Source organism: Lutra lutra, chromosome 15 (genome assembly GCF_902655055.1).
Source record: "Lutra lutra chromosome 15, mLutLut1.2, whole genome shotgun sequence".
Taxonomy (NCBI): Eukaryota; Metazoa; Chordata; class Mammalia; order Carnivora; family Mustelidae; genus Lutra; species Lutra lutra.
This window is the reverse complement of record NC_062292.1, coordinates 36,859,685-36,884,993: the sequence shown is the minus strand read 5'-3', so window position 1 is coordinate 36,884,993 and position 25,309 is coordinate 36,859,685. Positions and strand designations below refer to the sequence as shown.

The following is a 25,309-nucleotide window of genomic DNA, read 5'->3' as shown; positions in this document are numbered from 1 at the left end:
TATCTTCCCGTCGCTTTGGATTCACTTCTCCGCCAGTCCTACCTTGCAGAAAGTGGTTGATTTTCTGTTTCTGGAATTGCTGTTCTTCTTCTCTTCAATCTCCCGTTGGATTTGTAGGTGTTTGCAATCTTTAGATAAGCTATTTAGCTGACCTCCCGCTACCCAAAGTAGTCTCAGCCTGCTACTTCTCCGCCATCTTGACTCCTCCCTCCATAGGGACAACTTTTTAATACTTTAAACAGTCTATAAAAACATTCATAAGACACCCATGGGTGGAAAACTAAAAATTTTTAACTATGGTAAAATCAGGACAGAAAAATTTTATGTGTATTTAAGTGTTTTGGTGTATCTTGGATTTCTCATTTCAAAAAGAAAAAGAGGTAAGTAATTTAGAAAAAAATTGTTTAAAAAATGGTATTACTGTATCAAATACAGTTGAGATTTGAGATTTGAAAAAGGAATTGGTGGTAAATTTACCAAGTCTGTCTACTTGCTTTTATCAATAACTAACTAAAACAATGACTAATTATATGAAATGTTGAAGAGCTAAGTTATAATAAATACTTGACCAAAAATGGTGCTTATTTCAAAAAAATCTCTCTTCCTTCCTTTCTCTTTGTCATCAAGGATGCTGTCTTATCAACAACACTTCAGGACATAAAAATGTATGACAGAAAGAAGAATAGTATATCAACACATCATAAAATCCTTTATAAAACATAATTTTTAGAAGAAAAAATTACAAATCTCTAAGTTTTAACTTGCTTGAAGATTTGAATCTAAGTTGTCTATGTTGAACATTTTTTATTTATAAATAAGCCAGAAGATGTTTCCTTTCTAATTTGACTGATCTGACATGTAACCTAACCTTTATGGCATGTTTTCCCTCTGTTAAAAAGATTGATCTACATGTTAAAATATTTGTTTCCTAATATCCATTCATTGTGCTATATTGTTGCCTTCAAGATATTTGTTTTTATGATATTCACTAATATTAGAGTTTTCTGGTAATTTTAATTCAATCTTTATATCAATACTAAAGAACCAAACACACTAGAGATAAGAAATGTACATCATAGGGGCACTTGGGTGTCTCAGTCGTTAAACCTCTGCCTTTTGGCTCAGGTCATGATCCCAGGGTCCTGGGTCGAACCGCCTCAGGGTCCCTGCTCAGCAGGAAGCCTGTTCTCCCTCTTCCACTCCCCCTGCTTGTGTTCCCTCTCTCGCTGTTTCTCTCTCTGTCAAATAAATAAATAAAATCTTCAAAAAAAATAAATAACTATACATCATATTGGAGAATTTATTGTATTAAATATGGAAAAGACTGCCCTTCACACTTTCTAAATGTAAAAAACTTTAAAAATTAACGTAGTATTAATTTCAAGGTTAATAATAATAATGGTGAACTATCCATATCTTAAAATGTTGCCCAAGGAATGTGACAAAAGAAAGAATAACCCTTCCCATTTTTATATTTTACTCTTTCAAGTAATATTTTTAAGTTAAGGAATTATTGGAATGATGCAGATTATAACATCAAAAATCAGTCCTGCAAGCAACAAAGCCTGAGAGTGTCAATATTACCGAGGTCTGTTGAAGACTTCAAAGAGTCACACTGTCGCTTTTTAGTTTGAAGTAACAGTCATACTTCCATTTGTTATTAGGGTTCATGCATAAGCATATGTAATAGCACTACTAGGGTACTAGGACCCTTAGTAAGACAGGTTGTTGTTACTAGAATAGCACATTTTCTTAACTGGGAGCTAATCAGTTCACCTAACTCAAGACCTTCTCAATATGATGACAATTTTCTACAATTACAATTTTCTAATGAAAGACAACTGGACCTAACCATGGATTAAATATGAATTCATTCAGTGTTAAACGTGTGTATTTCAGAATTGTCCTTGAGTTCATAATCATTCTTTCACTCTTCTAGTAGTTATTGTCCACAGCGGATCCCATAAAATTGAAATTTGATTGAAATTAAATATCAACAGAAAAGGGTTAATCATTTTCAATTAATCAATCAGCCCATTAATACACAATATTGAACACCGGCTCTATCCCAGAAGACAGAAGATTTGCTCAAGTGGGTAACTCTCTTGGGACTAAGTATTTAGTATTGTCATGTCTTCTGATTTTTCAGTTGTGAAATCTACCGATATTTATATATGGAGGGGGAATCTAAAAATATTTTGTGAGTCGTGTGGCTCATGAGCCATCAATTAGTAAACTAAATGCTAAATAAATGAATGTGTGAAAAATGCAACACAGGAAACATGTACAGAGTAAATGTGCATGGTGACATGGAGGAGGAGGAAATTAACTTGTTAGAGGGTGTGTTGGAAGCTTCCCAGGAAAAGCCTGAGGTCCACCAGCCTAGAGAAGACATGCTACAGAGAGGGGATGGCACACACAAAGTCAAATATTAAGCATGTGCCCTAGGCTAGGCATCTGCTGAGCACTAGTGATAAAACAGAGAGTAAGACACATTGTTTCTGTTGTTGTGGATCACGTGCCCTGATGGGAGAGGAAGATGTTGACCAAATCCTCACAAGATGGCATCTATCAGGAAAGACACTCTCTTTGTTAGGGAACACCAGGGGGTACAGCCCGGTCCCAGAGGATGCTCGAGAAAGGCTTCCCTGAGGAAGTGATATATAAGCTGAGCCTTGAAGGGAGAAAAGAAAATATTTAGGGTGAGGGAGGCTTATGTGGAAAACATATGCAGAGAATACGATGTTTCTAAGAAGCTAGTAAATAGCCCCTGTGGATTGAGTGGAAAAGAGTGAAGGAGGGAGTGGAGCCAGTTAAACCTGGAGAGACTGGGGTCCTGTGATGAAGGCCTTTGTAGCCCAAACTAAAGATATTGGAAGTCACTGATTGAAATGAGATGTTTATAGCAATTGCTAAAAAGACAGCACTGAGTGCCGTAAGGAGAGACTGGGCTGAAGTAGGGGTAGGGAACATAGGCATAGCAAAACTACTTTCTTTTAAAATTAATTTATAATATATTATTTACCCCAGGTGTACAGGTCTGTGATTTATCAGTCTTATACAATTCACAGCACCCACCAGAGCACATACCCTCCCAATGTCCCATCACCCAGCCACCCCATCTCTCCCACCACTCCACTCCAGCAACCCTCAGTTTCTTTCCTGAGATTAAAAATCTCTTATGGGGGGCACCTGGGTGGCTCAGTTGTTGAGCGTCTGCCTTTGGCTTGGGTCATGATCCCAGGGTCCCGGTATGGAGCCCTGCATTGGGCTCCCTGCTCAGTGGGAGGCATGCTTCTCCCTCTGCCACTCCCGCTGCTTGTGTTCCCTCTCTTGCTGCATCTGTCTCTCTGTCAAATAAATAAATAAAATCTTTTTAAAAAAATATCTTATGGTTTGTCTCCCTCTCTGGTTTCGACTTGTAGGGAAACCACTTTCAAGAAAAGAATGCCATCATCCAAGCGAAATATGATGGCAATTGACACTGGAGGCTGTTGGGGATGGTCATGAAAAATATATGGCCACCGGCTGACCTGGAGTTGGACCCCAGCTCCTCACTCCCTCCCTGTCCTTGGAATGTCGATTCCTTTGCCTTTCCCACCCCCAGAGGTTACTCCAAAGACTCAGATAGACAGTCATGCGGTATTGAGAACACCTGCATGGTATGCATGACTGAACCTAGTTAAGACCTCTATATAAACTTCAAGATCTGATGAGCAGGTACCGGGACCTTGTCATCTTGCTGCTGCCCAAGGCAAGCTTCATATGTAAGTTCCCTTTGTTTATTACACCTGCCACCTACCCACCTGGGGTAGGTGGGTCTTTCCTTAGTTTCTCCCTGCCCTCTGAGTGCAGGGACCAGTTTCAGATTATACCTGGGAAACTCCTGGGAGGGCTGCAAATCAACAGAGACCGCAGCAGGGAGGGTGCAGGCTAGATTGGAGCAAGAGATATTTAGGATGTGACGTCATCATGACATCTCGACCGATCAGATGTGGGTGGGGGTGAGGCCGACAAAAGGTTCAAGAGGATACTTTGGTTTCTGGCTTGATTAAGTTGATGATAACCGTCTAAGTGTGGTAGGAGGAATCAGAAGACAAGGCAGTGAGAAGGTGTGGAGTTAAGCATGAAGCGTTTAGTGTCAAAAACGTTATTTTTGAACTATCTGTTGGGTAGCCAAGAAAAAAATACTGAGTGAGCAGTTGATTCTTGCAGTGATGCTGTGATGACCAACCAGATTCCTTTCAGAAACAGAAGACTTACTCTCTCAGCTGCCAGAAGTTCTCAATTATCAGCTTCCTAAGGCAGTTGATTCAGCTGAAGAAAATCTTTCCTCCCAAGGTCATGACTCTTTCCAAGGGTGGCCTGTCATTAACCAGTCATTGACCAATAGGAATTATTAAGAAAAGACCCTTCATTCCAACTTGGGACACTTCTACAGGGACATCCCAGCTTCAGAGGTACCTAGAGTTCGTAGACAACACTGCTCCCCTCCAATCCCTTCCACAGATGTGAATCCTAAGAGTATACCTTAAAAATGTTCTTGGCTGCTAATCTCCATCCCACAGTCTGGGAACCCAACCTATGAGAATTATACGAGCCTGGGTATCAGAACAGAGCTCAGCAAAATTTGCAGTTATTGGCTGGCAGATGTCTATGAAACTAGGATAATAGATGAGTTTTTCAGGGTTAGCTGCAGGCCTAGTTCACAGTTTAGAGGGTATCTGAAGTGTAGCAATTGCCCTAGGAAAAGCTACAATGAAAGAAACTGGTAAGGAATGGCTGGAATGCTCCAATGGAAACCAGAAGAGATGAAGATCGAAAATGCTGTCTTGATGTTATTGATTACCTTGAAAGGAACATCACTGTTAAGTGTGAAATTGAGAGAGGAACAGGTTGAGGGATGAACGTAAGGTACAAAAAACAGAGACATGACTATAGTGAGCTTGGCAGTAAGTGTGATAGTGAAGGGAAGAGAGGTAGGGTGGCATGGGGGGGGAATAGGGATAAAGCAGGGATTTTTTTTTTTAATGGAAAAATTTGGGCATGTTCTAATTGGGATGGGGATGGGTGAGGAAAGAAGGACAAGTGGAAGATACTGAGAAAATTTTGCACAACAGATTGCAGAGGATTCTTGGAAAAAGGAGGAGAGATGGGTGGCTCTTGGCTGGGAGGTGACTCTCGTCAGGTAGTTTCTGTCTCTCCTGTGGAGGAAGGGAAGTCACTGCTGGGAATGTGGCAGGATATTTGGACAGGGGAGCTGAAGGAGCGAGGAGACCAGAGACGCTGAAAGAGTTAGACAATGAGGAAGTAAGCACTATCCAACAAGGCGGTTTGGCAAACTGTTTCAACGAGTCATCACTTCAGTGAGAACGTGTGAAGTGTTGAGCATAATGTTACAATAATGGCCATTTTGCTTTTTAGAGAACATTATGTTGTAAGATTATCTTTAGCACGATGAACATGAAAGCAAACTGTGTTTAGGTGATTTGCCACCCCTGCAGGATAGAGTCAACAACCAAAGAATCCCTACCATGGTGACCGACTTACCAAAATTTAAAAGGGCGCTGCCTGGTTCTGCAGAGAGAAACTAATTTTTCAAAGGGAAGTTAAGTTCACAGGTATCTGTTCGTTACTTCATAGCGAAAGTGACAAAAAGTTACTTCATAGGGAAAGATGGAAACCCCAGAGAACATTACACATTAAAACTGAATTCAGGGAAACTCAGCATGATTCCTTTGGAGGAAAAATGGAGAGCATGGGAAGTATTAAAAAGTCTAACCCAAGCTGAGAAATACGTTACCTAATACGCTTTTTCTCAAATGTAATTTAAGACTAATCATCCCACAATAGGCAAGGTTTCAACTGACAAGGATTTTAATTTGTTTTTATACACTTCATTTCCTCAGGAACTATTTTAGTCTTTAAATGAGCATTGCGTTGTATTTTATATACTCCAGTGCACATTACAAGGCCCTCAGAAGGGAACCTGCCAGAAACCCACTGCCCCTTTGCGGCTTGTGGAACCCAAAACATACAGATGTTCTCAGCAAGACAACGAAAGTATGGTCCAAATTAAATTTTGCAAAGATTAAAAAATTCACTTTGTATAAAATGTATTTAGCATCAAGTAAATTTTTCTATGACCAGATATTTTTTAAATTACAATTTTGAAGTAATGTATTATTTTTGTCACGTACAAGAGCAACTCTTAGACATTGTAAAACAGTTCAAACAATACAAATGTAAACAAGATAAAGAATGAAAATTCTCTTTATTCCCCTCAAAACTCCAGATTTAATTCCTCAGTCCAGAGATTCTGAATTTGCTCTGTGGCTTCCAGATGCTACTATACACAGTTAAAAATGCATTTTATATATTTGTGCCTATTTTTCGTTTTGTATATATTAGGTGGCATATATATTGCATATCATACATTGTATACATTGTTCTAAGACTTTCATTTTCACTTGGTATGTGATAGACCTATCCCCATATCAGTACACACGGATTGATCTCATTATAAGATGTCAATAGTCATTCTGACTGGTGTGAGGTGGTATCTCATTGTGGTTTTGATTTGTATTTCCCTGATGCCGAGTGATGTGGAGCACTTTTTCATGTGTCTGTTGGCCATCTGGATGTCTTCTTTGCAGAAATGTCTGTTCATGTCCTCTGCCCATTTCTTGATTGGATTATTTGTTCTTTGGGTGTTGAGTTTGCTAAGTTCTTTATAGATTTTGGACACTAGCCCTTTATCTGATATGTCATTTGCAAGTATCTTCTCCCATTCTGTCAGTTGTCTTTTGGTTTTGTTCACTGTTTCCTTTGCTGTGCAAAAGCTTTTGATCTTGATAAAATCCCAAAAGTTCATTTTTGCCCTTGCTTCCCTTGCTTTTGGCGATGTTCCTAGGAAGATGTTGCTGCGGCTGAGGTCGAAGAGGTTGTTGCCTGTGTTCTCCTCGAGGATTTTGATGGATTCCTTTCTCACATTGAGATCCTTCATCCATTTTGAGTCTATTTTCGTGTGTGGTGTAAGGAAATGATCCAATTTCATTTTTCTGCATGTGGCTGTCCAATTTTCCCAACACCATTTATTGAAGAGGCTGTCTTTGTTCCATTGGACATTCTTTCCTGCTTTGACTGTTAATCTCACAAAACAAACTGAGGGTTGATGGGGGGAGGGGGGTTGGGAGGGAGGTGGGATTATGGACACTGGGGAGGGTATGTGCTATGGTGAGTGCTGTGAAGTGTGTAAACCTGGTGATTCACAGACCTGTACCCCTGGGGATAAAAATATATGTTTATAAAAAATAAAATTAATGTCTGATGGGAGTTGCAGTTCTCTTGCGCACTGTTTCCACCGAACCAGCCGCGTTTCGCGGAATTTCACGAGGGACGTTCTTATCCCTTAAGAGGTACCACCGCCGAACTGTGAAAAACCAAACAAACCATTCAGGCCAGTGAGACCCAGAGGGAAGCTTCTGGGTCACGAGAGCTCCCATCTCCATCTGGTGTGGCTCCATCTTTTGGATTTTAATATCTGTGGAAAGTGCAGGCCTCCAGGAGTTCTGTGGGACAGAGAAGAGAGTCAAGATGGTGGAGAAGTAGCAGGCTGAGACTACTTTGGGTAGCGGGAGGTCAGCTAAATAGCTTATCTAAAGATTGCAAACACCTACAAATCCAATGGGAGATTGAAGAGAAGAAGAACAGCAATTCCAGGAACAGAAAATCAACCACTTTCTGCAAGGTAGGACTGGCGGAGAAGTGAATCCAAAGCGACGGGAAGATAGACCGCGGGGGGAGGGGCCGGCTCCCGGGGAGCTGCGGAGCAACGGAGCAAAATCAGGAATTTTAAAAGTCTGTTCCGCTGAGGGACATCGCTCCAGAGGCTTAACTGGGGTGAATCCCAGGCGGGGTCAGCGCGGCCTCAGGTCCAGCAGGGTCGCAGAAGGATCGGGGGTGTCTGAGTGTCGCAGAGCTTACCGGTATTAGAACGGGGAAGCCAGCTACAGAGACAGAGCCGAGGAGTGACTCTCAGCTCGGGGTTGCCTTGAACTGGTCGCAGGCACGGTCACCTCGGAGCGTGGCTGGAGGCCAGGGTGACGGTAGTCATTGGGCGCTGTTCTCTGAGGGCACACTGAGGAGTGGGGCCCCGGGCTCTTGGCTCCTCCGGGCCAGAGACCGGGAGGCCGCCATCTTTATTCCTGTCCTCCGGAGCTCTACGGAAAGCGCTCAGGGAATAAAAGCTCCCGAAAGCAAACCCGAGCGGATTACTCAGCGCGGCCCCGGGTAAGGGTGGTGCAACTCCGCCTGGGGCAAAGACCCTTGAGAATCACTACAACAGGCCCCTCCCCCAGAAGATCAACGGGAAACCCAGCCAGGACCAAGTTCACCTACCAAGGAGAGCGGCGGAATTCCAGAGGAGAAGAAAGCAAAGCACGGAATTCATGGCTTTCTCCCATGATTTTTTAGCCTTGCAGTTAATTTAATTTTTTTTTCTTTTTCAATTTTTTTTTCTTTTTCTCTTCTTCTGCTAAATATTTTTTAACTTTTACCGTTTTCTTTTTTTAACGTTTTTTAAATAGTTTATCTAATATATATATATTTTCCTCTTTTTATATTTTTTTAATCGGCTTTTTTTTTAATAGTTTCTTTTTTTTTCTTTTTTTTTTTCTTTCTTTCTGAACCCCTTTTTATCCCCTTTCTCCCCCCTCACAATTCGGGATCTCTTTTGATTTGGTTAAAGCATATTTTCCTGGGGTTGTTGCCACCCTTTTAGTATTTTACTTGCTCCTTCATAAACTCTTATCTGGACAAAATGACAAGGCGGAAAAATTCACAACAAAAAAAAGAACAAGAGGCAGTACCAAAGGCTAGGGACCTAATCAATACAGACATTGGTAATATGTCAGATATAGAGTTCAGAATGACGATTCTCAAAGTTCTAGCCAGGCTTGAAAAAGGCATGGAAGATATTAAAGCAACCCTCTCAGGAGATATAAAAGCCCTTTATGGAGAAATAAAAGAACTAAAATCGAACCAAGTTGAAATAAAAAAAGCTATTAATGAGGTGCAATCAAAAATGGAGGCTCTCACTGCTAGGATAAATGAGGCAGAAGAAAGAATTAGCAATATAGAAGACCAAATGACAGAGAATAAAGAAGCTGAGCAAAAGAGGGACAAACAGCTACTGGACCACGAGGGGAGAATTCGAGAGATAAGTGACACCATAAGATGAAACAACATTAGAATAATTGGGATTCCAGAAGAAGAGGAAACAGAGAGGGGAGCAGAAGGTATATTGGAGAGCATTATTGGAGAGAATTTCCCCAATATGGCAAAGGGAACAAGCATCAAAATCCAGGAGGTTCAGAGAACCCCCCTCAAGATCAATACGAATAGGTCCACACCCCGTCACCTAATAGTAAAATTTACAAGTCTTAGTGACAAAGAAAAGATCCTGAAAGCAGCCCGGGAAAAGAAGTCTATAACGTACAATGGTAAAAATATTAGATTGGCAGCAGACTTATCCACAGAGACCTGGCAGGCCAGAAAGAGCTGGCATGATATATTCAGAGTACTAAATGAGAAAAACATGCAGCCAAGAATACTATATCCAGCTAGGCTATCATTGAAAATAGAAGGAGAGATTAAAAGCTTCCAGGACAAACAAAAACTGAAAGAATTTGCAAATACCAAACCAGCTCTACAGGAAATATTGAAAGGGGTCCTCTAAGCAAAGAGAGACCCTAAAAGTAGTAGATCAGAAAGAAACAGAGACAATATACAATAACAGTCACCTTACAGGCAATACGATGGCACTAAATTCATATCTCTCAATACTTACCCTGAATGTGAATGGGCTAAATGCCCCAATCAAAAGACACAGGGTATCAGAATGGATAAAAAAACAAAACCCATCTATATGTTGCCTACAAGAAACTCATCTTAAACCCGAAGACACCTCCAGGTTTAAAGTGAGGGGGTGGAAAAGAATTTACCATGCTAATGGACATCAGAAGAAAGCAGGAGTGGCAATCCTTATATCAGATCAATTAGATTTTAAGCCAAAGACTATAATAAGAGATGAGGAAGGACACTATATCATACTCAAAGGAACTGTCCAACAAGAAGATCTAACAATTTTAAATATCTATGCCCCTAACGTGGGAGCAGCCAACTATATAAACCAATTAATAACAAAATCAAAGAAACACATCGACAAGAATACAATAATAGTAGGGGATTTTAACACTCCCCTCACTGAAATGGACAGATCATCCAAGCAAAAGATCAACACGGAAATCAAGGCCTTAAATGACACACTGGACCAGATGGACATCACAGATATATTCAGAACATTTCATCCCAAAGCAACAGAATACACATTCTTCTCTAGTGCACATGGAACGTTCTCCAGAATAGATCACATTCTTGGTCCTAAATCAAGTCTCAACCGGTATCAAAAGATTGGGATCATTCCCTGCATATTTTCAGACCACAATGCTCTGAAGCTAGAACTCAATCACAAGAGGAAATTTGGAAAGAACCCAAATACATGGAGACTAAACAGCATCCTTCTAAAGAATGAATGGGTCAACCAGGAAATTAAAGAAGAATTGAAAAAATTTATGGAAACAAATGATAATGAAAACACAATGGTTCAGAATCTGTGGGACACAACAAAGGCAGTCCTGAGAGGAAAATATATAGCGGTACAAGCCTTTCTCAAGAAACAAGAAAGGTCTCAGGTACACAACCTAACCCTACACCTAAAGGAGCTGGAGAAAGAACAAGAAAGAAACCCTAAACCCAGCAGGAGAAAAGAAATCATAAAGATCAGAGCAGAAATCAATGAAATAGAAACCAAAAAAACAATAGAACAAATCAACGAAACTAGGAGCTGGTTCTTTGAAAGAATTAATAAGATTGATAAACCCCTGGCCAGACTTATCAAAAAGAAAAGAGAAAGGACCCAAATAAATAAAATCATGAATGAAAGAGGAGAGATCACAACGAACACCAAAGAAATACAGACAATTATAAGAACATACTATGAGCAACTCTACGCCAACAAATTTGACCATCTGGAAGAAATGGATGCATTCCTAGAGACATATAAACTACCACAACTGAACCAGAAGGAAATAGAAAGCCTGAACAGACCCATAACCAGTAAGGAGATTGAAACAGTCATCAAAAATCTCCAAACAAACAAAAGCCCAGGGCCAGATGGCTTCCCAGGGGAATTCTACCAAACATTTAAAGAAGAACTAATTCCTATTCTCCTGAAACTGTTCCAAAAAATAGAAATGGAAGGAAAACTTCCAAACTCATTTTATGAGGCCAGCATCACCTTGATCCCAAAACCAGACAAGGATCCCAACAAAAAAGAGAACTACAGACCAATATCCTTGATGAACACAGATGCAAAAATTCTCGCCAAAATAATAGCCAATAGGATTCAACAGTACATTAAAAGGATTATTCACCACGATCAAGTGGGATTTATTCCAGGGCTGCAAGGTTGGTTCAACATCCGCAAATCAATCAATGTGATACAACACATTAATAAAAGAAAGAACAAGAACCATATGATACTCTCCATAGATGCTGAAAAAGCATTTGACAAAGTACAGCATCCCTTCCTGATCAAAACTCTTCGAAGTGTAGGGATAGACGGTACATACCTCAATATTATCAAAGCCATCTATGAAAAACCCACCGCAAATATCATTCTCAATGGAGAAAAACTGAAAGCTTTTCCGCTAAGGTCAGGAACACGGCAGGGATGTCCGTTATCACCACGGCTATTCAACATAGTACTAGAAGTCCTAGCCTCAGCAATCAGACAACAAAAGGAAATTAAAGGCATCCAAATCGGCAAAGAAGAAGTCAAACTATCACTCTTTGCAGATGATATGATACTCTATGTGGAAAACCCAAAAGACTCCACTCCAAAACTGCTAGAACTTGTCCAGGAATTCAGTAAAGTGTCAGGATATAAAATCAATGCACAGAAATCAGTTGCATTTCTCTACACCAACAACAAGACAGAAGAAAGAGAAATTAAGGAGTCCATCCCATTTACAATTGCACCCAAAACTATAAGATACCTAGGAATAAACCTAACCAAAGAGACTAAGAATCTATACTCAGAAAACTATAAAGTACTCATGAGAGAAATTGAGGAAGACACAAAGAAATGGAAAAATGTTCCATGCTCCTGGATTGGAAGAATAAATATTGTGAAAATGTCTATGCTACCTAAAGCAATCTACACATTTAATGCAATTCCTATCAAAGTACCATCCATTTTTTTCAAAGAAATGGAACAAATAATCCTAAAATTTATATGGAACCAGAAAAGACCTCGAAGAGCCAAAGGAATATTGAAAAAGAAAGCCAAAGTTGGTGGCATCACAATTCCGGACTTCAAGCTCTATTACAAAGCTGTCATCATCAAGACAGCATGGTACTGGCACAAAAACAGACACATAGATCAATGGAACAGAATAGAGAGCCCAGAAATGGACCTTCAACTCTATGGTCAACTCATCTTCGACAAAGCAGGGAAGAATATCCAATGGAAAAAAGACAGCCTCTTCAATAAATGGTGTTGGGAAAATTGGACAGCCACATGCAGAAAAATGAAATTGGATCATTTCCTTACACCATACACGAAAATAGACTCAAAATGGATGAAGGATCTCAATGTGAGAAAGGAATCCATCAAAATCCTCGAGGAGAACACAGGCAGCAACCTCTTCGACGTCAGCCGCAGCAACATCTTCCTAGGAACTTCACCAAAGGCAAGGGAAGCAAGGGCAAAAATGAACTTTTGGGATTTTATCAAGATCAAAAGCTTTTGCACAGCAAAGGAAACAGTTAACAAAACCAAAAGACAACTGACAGAATGGGAGAAGATATTTGCAAATGACATATCAGATAAAGGGCTAGTTTCCAAAATCTATAAAGAACTTAGCAAACTCAACACCCAAAGAACAAATAATCCAATCAAGAAATGGGCAGAGGACATGAACAGACATTTCTGCAAAGAAGACATCCAGATGGCCAACAGACACATGAAAAAGTGCTCCATATCACTCGGCATCAGGGAAATACAAATCAAAACCACCATGAGATATCACCTCACACCAGTCAGAATGGCTAAAATTAACAAGTCAGGAAATGACAGATGCTGGCGAGGATGTGGAGAAAGGGGAACCCTCCTACACTGTTGGTGGGAATGCAAGCTGGTGCAACCACTCTGGAAAACAGCATGGAGGTTCCTCAAAATGTTGAAAATAGAACTACCCTATGACCCTGCAATTGCACTGCTGGGTATTTACCCTAAAGATACAAACGTAGTGATCCGAAGGGGCACGTGCACCCCAATGTTTATAGCAGCAATGTCTACAATAGCCAAACTATGGAAAGAACCTCGATGTCCATCTACAGACGAATGGATAAAGAAGATGTGGTATATATACACAATGGAATACTATGCAGCCATCAAAAGAAATGAAATCTTGCCGTTTGCGACGACGTGGATGGAACTAGAGGGTATCATGCTTAGCGAAATAAGTCAATCGGAGAAAGACAACTATCATATGATCTCCCTGATATGAGGGAGAGGAGATGCAACATGGGGGCTTGAGGGGGTAGGAGAAGAGTAAATGAAACAAGATGGGATTGGGAGAGAGACAAACCATAAGTGACTCTTAATCTCACAAAACAAACTGAGGGTTGATGGGGGGAGGGGGTTGGGAGAGGGGGTGGGGTTATGAATATTGGGGAGGGTATGTGCTATGGTGAGTGTTGTGAAGTGTGTAAACCTGGCGATTTGCAGACCTGTACCCCTGGGGATAAAAATATATGTTTATAAAGCTGTAAAAAAAAAAAAAAAAAAAAAAAAAAGAAAGGATGAATAACCAAGTTTTGTAGCAACATGGATGGGACTGGAAGAGATTATGCTGAGTGAAATAAGTCAAGCAGAGAGAGTCAATTATCATATGGTTTCACTTATTTGTGGAGCATAACAAATAGCATGGAGGACAAGGGGAGATGGAGAGGAGAAGGGAGTTGAGGGAAATTGGAAGGGGAGGTGAACCATGAGAGACTATGGACTCTGAAAACGATCTGAGAATTTTGAAGGGGTGGGGGTGGGAGGTTGGGGGCACCAGGTGGTGGGTATTGTAGAGGGCACGGATTGCATGGAGCACTGGGTGTGATGCAAAAATAATGAATACTGTTATGCTGAAAAAAAATTAAAAAAATTAAAAATAAAATTAATTAAAAAAAAGATGTCAATAGTCAAAAGCTGGAGTTAACAGAATATAATTAATCATTCTCTGATTGATGGACTTTTCAGTTATTTTATTTTCCTCATTTTCCTTATTTCCTTATTTTCCTTTCTACCTTTCTTCTGTTCTTAATTCCTTCCTCCCTTCATTCCTTCCTTCATAGGTTATAAGTAGATATCAAATAATTTAAAGCTGAAATGATATCGAATTCTAAATATATGTAAAACAACAAATACAAATGCCAAGAAAGATCTGAACATTCAATAAAATTAGATGATGGAGGAGAGTGAGGGAAGAAGAAAGGAAAAAGTTGTAAGGTAATTTTATTTTTCTCATTGGGACAAAGAGACATTGCCTGAAGCTTGTGGGAGTAAATTGTATAAAGCAGGAACTATCAGACAGGTAATAAGGGGAGTAACTTTTTCAGTCTAAAATACTTCATGTGAAAAAAATACAGATAAAGGATATAGGACATTCCAACAAGTAGTCAATAACATATATCTTACAAATTTATGTTAATTTTGTACCCAAATAACAGTGGGCATGAAGCAGTCATGAAAACTGTCTGTATATATTCAGCCATTTAAAAATCCCATTAAATTCCAAATAGATTAATATAAGTAAAAATTCTCTGGTTATATGCGAAACATTTACAACTTAAGCAAAACAAAAAAAAAAGCCATTCTAGAAATGTACAAACTTTTTATTAGACAAGTTGGTTGAAATGGAAATATGAACTAAAATTGCAGGATTTCTTTATGGACTTTATGAACTATAGATAAAATAGTGCTCAGAGAAAATATTAGCTTAAAAACTATATCCGTTAATGTTCTTAAGAATGTATTGAGCAGGGGCGCCTGGGTGGCTCAGTGGGTTAAAGCCTCTGCCTTCGGCTCAGGTCATGATCCCAGGGTCCCGGGATCGAGCCCCACATTAGGCTCTCTGCTCAGCAGGTAATCCTGCTTCCTCCTCTCTCTCTGCTTGCCTCTCTGCCTACTTGTGATCTGTCAAATAAATAAATAAAATCTTGAAAAAAATGTATTGAATAACCAAATTTAATAGTTGGAGAAAGCATATAAGTAAAACAGGAAAAAAAACAAAACAAAACAAAACGAAGAAATTGGACACCTGGGTGGCTCAGCCAGTTGAGTGTCTGTCTTCTGCTCAGGTTGTGTTCCCGGGGTCCTGGGAATTGAGTCCCGCATAGACCTCCCTGCTCCGTGGGGAGGCTGCTTGCTTCTCTCTCTTCCTCTGCCTCTCTTTCATGGATAAATAAATAAAATCTTTTTTAAAAAAAGGAAGAAATGAAGCCAAATAAACAGAAACCTTAATAAAATGAGAAACAGACGGACAGTAAGAAAATAAAAATTGACCTAAAAAAGGATAGAAAAATAGAAAAATGAATAAAGATACCGTACAGCACAAATACAAATAACAAGAAATGATATGGAGTAATAGCTCCTCAACTCACTGCAAATTGGCTTCTTGCTCCATTATTCCGATTATTCTAATATGGAAAATTCAGGGAACATAAGTGCATTTCAGCCTTAAATTTTTTGTAGTTGAAGTATTGTTGACACACACTGTTATATTAGTTCCAGGTGTACGACACAGTGATTCAAGAAATTTATAAATTACGTTGTGTTCACCACAAGCCTATCCACCATCAGTCACCACACAATGCTCTTACATTACCATTGATTACATTACCTATACTGTGTCTTTTATCCCCATGATTTATGCATTCCATGACTGGTAGCCTATACCTCCCATTCCCCATATCCCATTTTGCCCAGCCCCCGCCCACCATCTTCCCCTCTGGCAACCACCAGTTTGCTTCCTGTATTTGAGAATTTGTTTCTGCTTTTTGTTTCTTTGGTTTTTTTAGACTCCTCATATAAGTGAAATCATAGGGCATTTGTCTTTTTCTGACTAGTTTCACTTAACACAATTCCCTCTAGGCCCCAGAAGTACACAAGAGAGATATATACACTGTATCTTCTTTAGCTGTTCATCTATCAATGGACATGCGGGTTGTTTCCATATGTTGGATACTGAAAATAATGCTGCAATAAACATAAACGATGTATGTATCTTTCCAAATTAGTGTGTGTTTGTTTGTTTGGGCAAAAATCCACTATTGGAATTACTGGATAATATGGGATATTGGCCTGTAATTTTCTCCTTTTGTAGTGTCTTTGGTTTTGGTATCTGGGTGTTGATGGCCTCATACAAGTTTCTCTTCCTCTTTCATTTTTTGGACTACTTTGAGGAAAACAGGTATTTTACCTATTAACTCTTCTTTTTCTTTGGTAGAATTCATCTATAAATCTATCTGGTCCTGAGCTTTTGTCTGTTGGGAGGTGTTGTTTTGTTTTTGTTTTTTTGATTACTGATTTTTTTTGTTGTTGTTACTAATAATCGGTCTGCTCAGATTCTTCATTTCTTCCTGATTCGCTTTTGGAAGATTGTATGTTTCTAAGAATTTATCTATTTCTTTATCCAATTTGCTGGCATATAATTCTCCATAGTCATATCTTAAAATCATTTCTATTTCTTTTGTCTTTCTTTTCTTCTTTTGTTTCTGATTTTATTCACTTTTGTCCTTTCTTTTGTTCTTGCTATGTGTGGCTAAACATTGATTGATTTTGCTTATCTTTCCAAAGAACCAATACCCAGTTTCAATGATCTTTCCTATTATTTTTATTTTGTTTGTTTGATTTTAGTTTTTATTTCATTTGTTTCTACTTTGATCTTTATTATTTCCTTCCATCTGCTAAACTTGGGCTTTGTTGTTCTATTTCTAGTTCCTTTAGGTGTAAGTTTAGATGGTTTAGTAGATTTTTCTTGTTTCTTTTTTTTTTAACAATTATTTTTTTTAAGATCATATTTATTTATTTGACAGACAGAGACCACAAGTAGGCAGAGAGGCAGGCAGAGAGAGAGGAGGAAGCAGGCTCCCCACTGAGCAGAGAGCCCGATGCGGGGCTCGATCCCAGGACCCTCGGATCATGACCTGAGCTGAAGGCAGAGGCTTTAACCCACTGAGCCACCCAGGTGCCCCAATTTTTCTTGTTTCTTGAGACAGGCCTGTAGTGCTAAGGATTTCCCTTTTAGAACTGCTTCTGCTGCATCCTAAAGATTTTGGACTGTTGTGTTTTCATTTTCATTGGTCTCCATGTATTTTTTTCATTTCCTCTTTGATTTCTTCATTGATTTATTGGCTGTTTAGTAGCATCTTATTTAGACTCCACATGTTTGTGTTTTTTCCAAGTTCCTTTCTTGTGATTAATTTCTAGTTTTATTGATATGGTAGATCACACTGATTTGCCAATATTTAACCTTAAATCCTTGCATCTCCAGAATAAATCTCACCTGTTTGTGGTGAATGATCTTTTTAATGCATTGTCCAATGTGGCTTACTAATAATATTTTATTGAGTATGATACTGTTGTGGTCAGAAAAGTTGCCTGATATGATTTTCATCTTCTTAAATGTATTTCAAGTGAGAAGAACCAACAGTAAATAATAGGACCGACAGGTTTTGGGACACCCGAGAAGAGCTACTGGTTTGCAAGAGTGGCTTACATTTTCCTTCTCAAACTAGGTGACTGAAGGATAGTTACCAGGAAAAACCCTGAGAAGGAAGAGATTATAGCTAAAAATTCATGTTAGATTCATACATATTTCTTTTTTAAAAAATTTCTCTTTAAAATTAAGAATTTAGTTAACATTTAATATATTATTAGTTTCAGAGGCAGAATTTACTGATTCATTAGTTGCATATGACACCCGGTGCTCAACACATCAATTCCCTCATCCGTGCCCATCACCAAACTACCCCATCTCACCTCCACCAGCACCCCTCAGTTTGTTTCCAAGAGTTTAGCATCCTTTATGGTTTGCCTCCCTCTTTATTTTTATCTTATTTTATTTTTTCTTCCCTTCCCCTGTGTTCATCTGTTTTGTTTCTTAAATTCCACATATGAGTGAAATCGTATGGTATTTTTGTCACAGATTTCACTTAGCATAATACCCTCTCATTGATCCTTGTTGTAATTGGCAAGATTTCCTTCTTTTGATGGCTGATATCTATATCTATATCTATATCTGTATCTGTATCTATATATATGTGTATATATAACAACTTCTTTATCCATTCATCTGTCGATGGACATCTGGGCTCTTTCCATATTTTGGCTATCGCAGATGTTGCTGTTGTAAACATTGGGGTGCATGTGCCCCTTTGATTCACTATGTTTGCATCCCTTGGATAAATACCTAGTAGTACAATTGCTGGGTCAGAGGGCCGTTCTATTCTTTAACTTTTTGAGGAACCTCCATATGTTTCCTAGAGTGGCTGGACCCGTTGTATTCCCACCAATAGCCTAAGAGTGTTTCCCTTTCTCCGCATCCTCACCAACATCCGTTGTTTTCCTGAGATGTTAATTTTAGCTATTTTGACAGGTGTGCAATGGTATCTCATTTTGGTTTTGATTTGTATTTCCCTGATGCCAAGTGATGTTGAACATTTTTTCATGTGTTTGTTGACCATTTGTATGTCTTCTTTAGAGAGATATCTGTTCATGTCTTCTGCCCATTTCTTAACTGGACTTTTGTTTTTTGGGAATTGGATTTGATAAGTTCTTTAACATTTTAGATACTCACCCTTTATCTGATATGTTGTTTGTGAATATCTTCTCCTATTCTGTAGGTTGCCTTTTAGTTTTATTTCTTGTTAACTTTGTTGTGCAAAAGCTTTTTATCCCAATGAAGTCCCAATAGTGAGTTTTTGCTTTTGTTTCCTTGACTCTGGAGATGATTCTAGCAAGAAGTTGCTGCAATCAGGGTCAAAGAAGTTGCTGCCTGTGTTCTCCTCTAGGATTTTGATGGATTCTTGTCTCATATTTAGGTCTTGCATCCATTTTGAGTCTCCTTTTGTGTGTGGTTTAAGGAAATGGTCCATTTCATTCTTTTGCATGTAGCTGTCCAATTTTCCCAACATCATTTGTTGAAGAGACTGTCTTTTTTCCATTGAATGTTCTTTCCTGCTTTGTCGGGGATTAGTTGACCATAGAGTTGAGAGTCCATTTCTGGGTTCTCTATTCTGTTCCATTGATCTAGGTGTCTGTTTTTGTACCAGTTCCATACTGTCTTGATGATTACAGCTTAGTAATAGAGCTTGAAATCTGGAATAGTGATACCTCGAGTTTGATTTTCTTTTTCAAAATTACTTTGGCTCTTTGGGGTCTTTTCTAGTTCCATAATATTTTAGGATGATATGTCCCAGCTCTGTGAATAATGCTGGTGGCATTTTGATAGAGATTGCATTGAATGTATAGATTGCTTTGGGTAGCATAGACATTTTAACAATATCTATTCTTCCTATCCATGAGCATGGAATGTTTTTCTATTTCTTTGTGTCTTCCATAATTTCTTTCATAACTGTTCTACAGTTCTCAGAGTACAGTTCTTCTACCCCTTTGATTAGATTTGTTCCTAAGTATCTTGTGATTTTGAAGCAATTGTAAGTGAGATAGATTCCTTGATTTCTCGTTCTGCTGCTTCATTGTTAGTGCATAGAAATGTGACAGACTTCTGTATGATGATTTTAATCCCGTGACTTTGCTGAATTCCTATATGAGTTCTAGCAATTTTGGGGTGGAGTCCTTTGGATTTTCTACATAAAGTGTCATGTCATCTGTGAAGAGTGAAAGTTTTGACTTCTTTGCTGATTTAGATGCCTTTTATTTCTTTTTGTTGTCTGATTGCTAAAGCAAGGACTTCCAGTATTATGTTGAACAATAGCAGTGAGAATGGATATCCCAGTCATGTTTCTGACCTTAGGGAAAAAGCTCTCAGTTTATCCCCATTGAGAATTATATTTTCTGTAGGTCTTTTGTATATGACCTTTATAATGTTGAGGTATGTTCCCTTTATCCCCACATTGTGGAAGGTTTTTATCAAGAAAGGATGCTGTATTTTTTCAAATGCTATCTCTGCTTCTATTGAGAGGATCATATTGTTATTATTCTTTTACTAATGTGGTATGTTGTTGTTGATTGATTTGTAGATGTTGAGCTACCTCCACAGCCCAGAAATAAAACCCCTTGTTCATGATGAATAATTCTTTTAAGGTACTGTTAGATTCTATTAGCTAGTATCTTGGTGAGAATTTTTGCATCCATGTTCATCAGAGATATTGGTCTGTGGTTCTCCTTTTTTAGTAGGGTCTTTGTCTGGTTTGGAGATCAAGTTAATGCTAGTCTCATTGAATGAGTTTGGAAGTTTTCCTTCTATTCCTATTTTTTGGAAGTGTTTCAGAAGAATAGGTATTAATTCTTTGAATATTTGGTAGAATTCACCTGGGAAGCCATCTGGCCCTGGACTCCTATTTGTTGGGAGATTTTTGATTAGGGATGTAATTTCTTTGCTGGTTATGGGTCTGATCAGATTTTCTATTTTTTTCTTACTTCAGTTTTGGTAGTTTATATGTCTTTAGGAATTTATGCTTTTCTTCCAGATTGCCTAATTTGTTGACATATAATTGCTCATAATATTCTCTTATAGTTGTTTGTATTTCTTTGGTGTTGGTTGTGATTTTTCCTCTTTCATTCATGATTTTATTTATTTGGGTCTTTTTTGTTTTTGATAAGTCTGGGCAGGGGTTTGTCAATGTTGTTAATTGTTTTAAAGAACCAGCTCCTAGCTTTATTGATGTGTTCTACTTTTAAAAAAAATTTTCTATATTATTGATTTCTGCTCTAATCTTTATTATTTATCTTCTCCTGCTGGATTTAGGCTTTATTTTCTGTTCTTTTTCCAACTCCTTTAGGTGTAAGTTTAGGTTGTATATTTGAGACTTTACTTGCTTCTTGAGGTATGCCTGTATTGCTATATACTTCCCTCCTAGGACTGCCTTTGCTACATTCCAACAGTTTTGAACTGTCATGTTTTCATTTTCATTTGCTTCCATGTATTTTTTAATTTCTTCTTTAATTTCCTGGTTGAGCCATTCATTCTTTGGTAAGATGTTCTTTAACCTCTATGTATTTGTTGTCCTCCCAAATTTTTTCTTGTGCTTGACTTCAAGTTTTATAGCATTGTGGTAAAAAAAAATATGTATGGTATGATCTCAATCTTTTTGTACCAGTTGAGTCCTGATTTGTGACCCAGTATGTGATCTATCCTAGAGAAAGTCCTATGTGCACCTGAAAAGAATGTGTGTTCTGCTGCTTTAGGATTAAATGTTCTGATTAAATGTTCCATTTGGTCCAGTGTGCCTTCTATCTTTGTTGATCTTCTGCTTGGATGATCTGTCCATTACTGTGAACAAGTGTTAAAGTCCCCTACTATTATTGTATTATTATTGATGGATTTCTTTTAATTAGTTATTAATTGATTTATGTATTTGGCTGCTCCCAAGTTAGGAGTGTAAATATTTACAATTGTTAGATCTCCTTGTTGGATAGATCCCTTTTATTATGATATAGTGTCCTTGTTTGTCTCTTATTACAGTCTTTGGTTTTAAATCTAGTTTGCCTGATATAAGGATGGCTACTCCAGCTTTCTTTTGATGTCCATTAGCATGATACATGGTTTTCCACCCCCTTACTTTCAACATGGAGATGTCTTTGAGTCTAAAATATATCTCTTGTAAGCAGCATATAGATGGGTCCTTTTTTTTTAAATCCATTCTGATACCATATGTATTTTGATTGGAGCATTTAGTCTTTTTATGTTCAGAGTAATTATTGAAAGATATAAATTCAGTGCCATTGTATTATCTGAACAGTCACTGTTTCTATAGATTGTTTCTGTTCCTTTCTGGTTTTTGTTACTTTTGGTTTCTCTTTCCACTCAAAAGAAGAAAGAAAAAGAAAAAAACCAACAAAAACAATAACAACAATAAACTAGATCTGGGATATGTTTTGGTCTGCTTGTTAAAAAAGAGACTAGATCCCTAAAGAAAAAAAGATATATATATTACATAAATATATAATATACATAATACTATATATTAATGTATGTATGTGATTATGTATGTATTATATATGCACTATGTACTATATATAATTATATATAATTATGTATAATTACCTATAATCATATATATGCACATGTTACATATATTATATTTTATATATTATACATATTATATATATAAATATATTGTTATGTATTATGTATGTATATATTATGTATATTATCTATATAACATATGTAATACATTATATATTATAATTATATATAATTATATAAGTTACATATAAATAAAATACAATGAAAGGAAACAAAAATAAAAAATGCACAAAATATATGTAGAAATAAAATTTAGGCGGAATTAAAAAGAATTGAAAAAATAAGAAAATAACTGAAAAAATAATACTAAAAGACTAAAGAATAAAAATACAAAGAATGCTATATACTGTTTTCCCCAAGAGCTGAAGCTCTGGAGCCCTCCATGATCAGTAAACTTAGTGTGAAGGAGTTCTTTGATCTTGTCTTCTAGGGAGGGGTCTGTTGGGGGGATTCTCACGTAGACTTGCCCTAGTGGACTTGAGCCTCCAGGGCACAGGGAGGCAGGGCTCAGTGTAAGTGGCTCTGGACTCCACTAGGTGGTGCTGTTTTGCTCCCTAAAGGCTTTCAGCACTGATGGGTATGAATATGGCAGTGCCCTAGTCCAGAAGCTGAAAATATGCACCCTCCACTCTTCACTGAGCTTTCACAGAAGAGCAATGAATCTCTCTGTCTCCCCAGTTTCCGTAAGAACTCTGTGTTCACCCAGAATTTGGCGGAACGTTTTTATCTCAGGCATGCAACTGAGTTTCAAAATTCCAAATTTTAATGACTCCTGCTGTTCCTCCCGGGGAGGGTCTTGCCCCGCCTTTCTGCCTTTTGCTGGGACCCTTCCAGGAAAGCGGTCTCAGGAACAGGCAATGGTTCAAAGTTTCATGGCAGCACAGAGCAGAAAGCCGGCGCCTACAGTTCACTGTTCTCAGCCAGTTTCCGGGATCTGATGCCTGGGAACTCCTTCGCACTCGGGCACCACCTGATCTTCCGGCGACCCCAGGGATCCTCAGACCACCCTGTCACACCTGGCATTCCACCCTGCTTCTGAGCACATTTAAGCCGGGCACGTCCCCCACTGTAGCAGACTTCTAAAAGTTTAGATTTTCACTCTGCTGCTTATACTACCCGCCTCCGCCCAGCAGGCTCCCTCCCCTCGCCTACCCTGGGCTCTACCTAGCTTCAAGTCTCCGCACCTCCTATCTGCCAGACAGTGGTCATTTTCTACTTGTAGAATTGCAGTATTTGTTTTCTCAGATATTTGATTGCTTCCTCGGGGGTTCAGAATGATTTGGTAACTATCCAGTTGTATTCGAGGAGCAAGAAAAACTTAGGGTTCCCTAACTTCTTTCTCTGCTCTCCTAACTCCCCATGCGCATGTTTTTGGTTTTGGGTTTTTTTTTTTTTTTTTTTTTTCCTGATAGTGCAGGTCTCCTGGCAAGGACTTGCTCTAGTTAATTATTTTACTTTTCTTATTTCCAAAAATGTGCTTATTTTGTTTTTTTTTTTCTTGGATTTTATTTTCACTAGACATTATTTTGGGTTCAAAATGTTTTAGTTTCGTACTTAAAAACTGTTTTTCATTCTCTTCCAGCTTCCATATCTGCCAATAAGACAATACAATTCCATTGTATGAAATGCATCTTTTTTTATTTTATTTTATTTTTTTTAAAGATTTTATTTATTTATTTGACAGACAGAGATCACAGGAAGGCAGAGAAGCAGGCAGAGAGAGAGGAGGAAGCAGGCTCCCTGCTGAGCAGAGAGCCCTATGCTGCCGATCCCAGGACCCTGGGATCATGACCTGAGCCAAAGGCAGAGGCTTTAACCCACTGAGCCACCCAGGCGCCCCAATGCATCTTTTTTTAAATGGCTGTTTTCAAGAGTCTCATTATCTTTCGCTATTGGTAGTTTGTATATATTATATTTTCTTTGTATTTATCGGACATGGTCTTTATTAATTTTCTACATCCTATATAGTTATCTCAGTCATCAAATTTGAGGAATTGATGGTCTTGTTTCTTCAAGTAATTTTTCTTCCATATTCTTTCTTTTTTCATTCTCAGACTCCATGTACACATTTCCTTTTTCTATTGTGCAGCCATTCCCACAAATTCATTTTATAATTACTTTTCTTTTTTTAATTTAAATTGGATTATTTCTATTGTTTATTTCCATTATTTCCATTTATTTTTAAGCTCATGGTCTTTTGTCAATTCCATCTGTCTTAAGTCTCCCCAGTGAAGTTTTTTTTTCAAATATTGAACTATAAGTTCTAGAATTTCTTTCTCTTTTATGGTTTCTCTTTTTCTCTTAATGTCATATTTTTATTCATTGAGAGCATTTTTTATAATGTTCTTTAGAATAGCTATAAATCTTGTATAAAATACTTGTCCATTCCAATATCTGGATCATCTTGCACTCAGTATGTTGATTGTCTTTCTCTCTCTTTTTTTTTTTTTTCAAGACTTTATTTATTTGACAGAAAGAGAAACAGCTAGAGAGGAAACACAAGCAGGGGGAGTGGGAGAGGGAAAAGCAGGCTTCCTGCAAGCCCAGTGTGGGTCTCCATCCCAGGACCCTAGGATCATGACCTGAGCTGAAGGCAGACGCTTAACAACAGAATCACCCAGGCACCCCTTGATTATCTTTCTCTTGAGAATGGGTCTGGTTCATGTTCTTCTAGTTATTTGTATATCACATCATTTGCTCCCCTGACAACTACCTATAAGAAATGCTTTCTGGAATTTCCATTCCAATCCTACGCCTCCGTTTTTTGGGTTTTGTTTTTGTTTTTGTTTTTGTTTTTAATTTCTTTACATCTTGGAGGAGAATATAAAGCTAAGGATAGCAAAGCTTCTCAAATATGACACTGCTGCTCAAGCAACTTGTTTAGAAATGTGTGCCACAAATAGTTTGAGAATGAAAGA

General features: G+C 38.2%; 1 protein-coding gene across 3 annotated transcripts in view; it reads left to right on the top strand.

The window, feature by feature from the left end:
• F13B (coagulation factor XIII B chain) overlaps positions 1 to 1,217 on the top strand; it is a 39,450-nt gene extending 38,233 nt beyond the window's left edge. For all 3 annotated transcript variants that reach the window (XM_047705737.1, XM_047705736.1, XM_047705739.1), the window contains one exon: positions 628 to 1,217. In XM_047705737.1, coding sequence (XP_047561693.1) covers positions 628 to 661 — 34 coding nt within the window. In that variant the 3' untranslated portion in view covers positions 662 to 1,217. The remainder of the gene's footprint in view (positions 1 to 627) is intronic.
• The last annotated feature ends 24,092 nt before the right edge of the window (positions 1,218 to 25,309 follow it).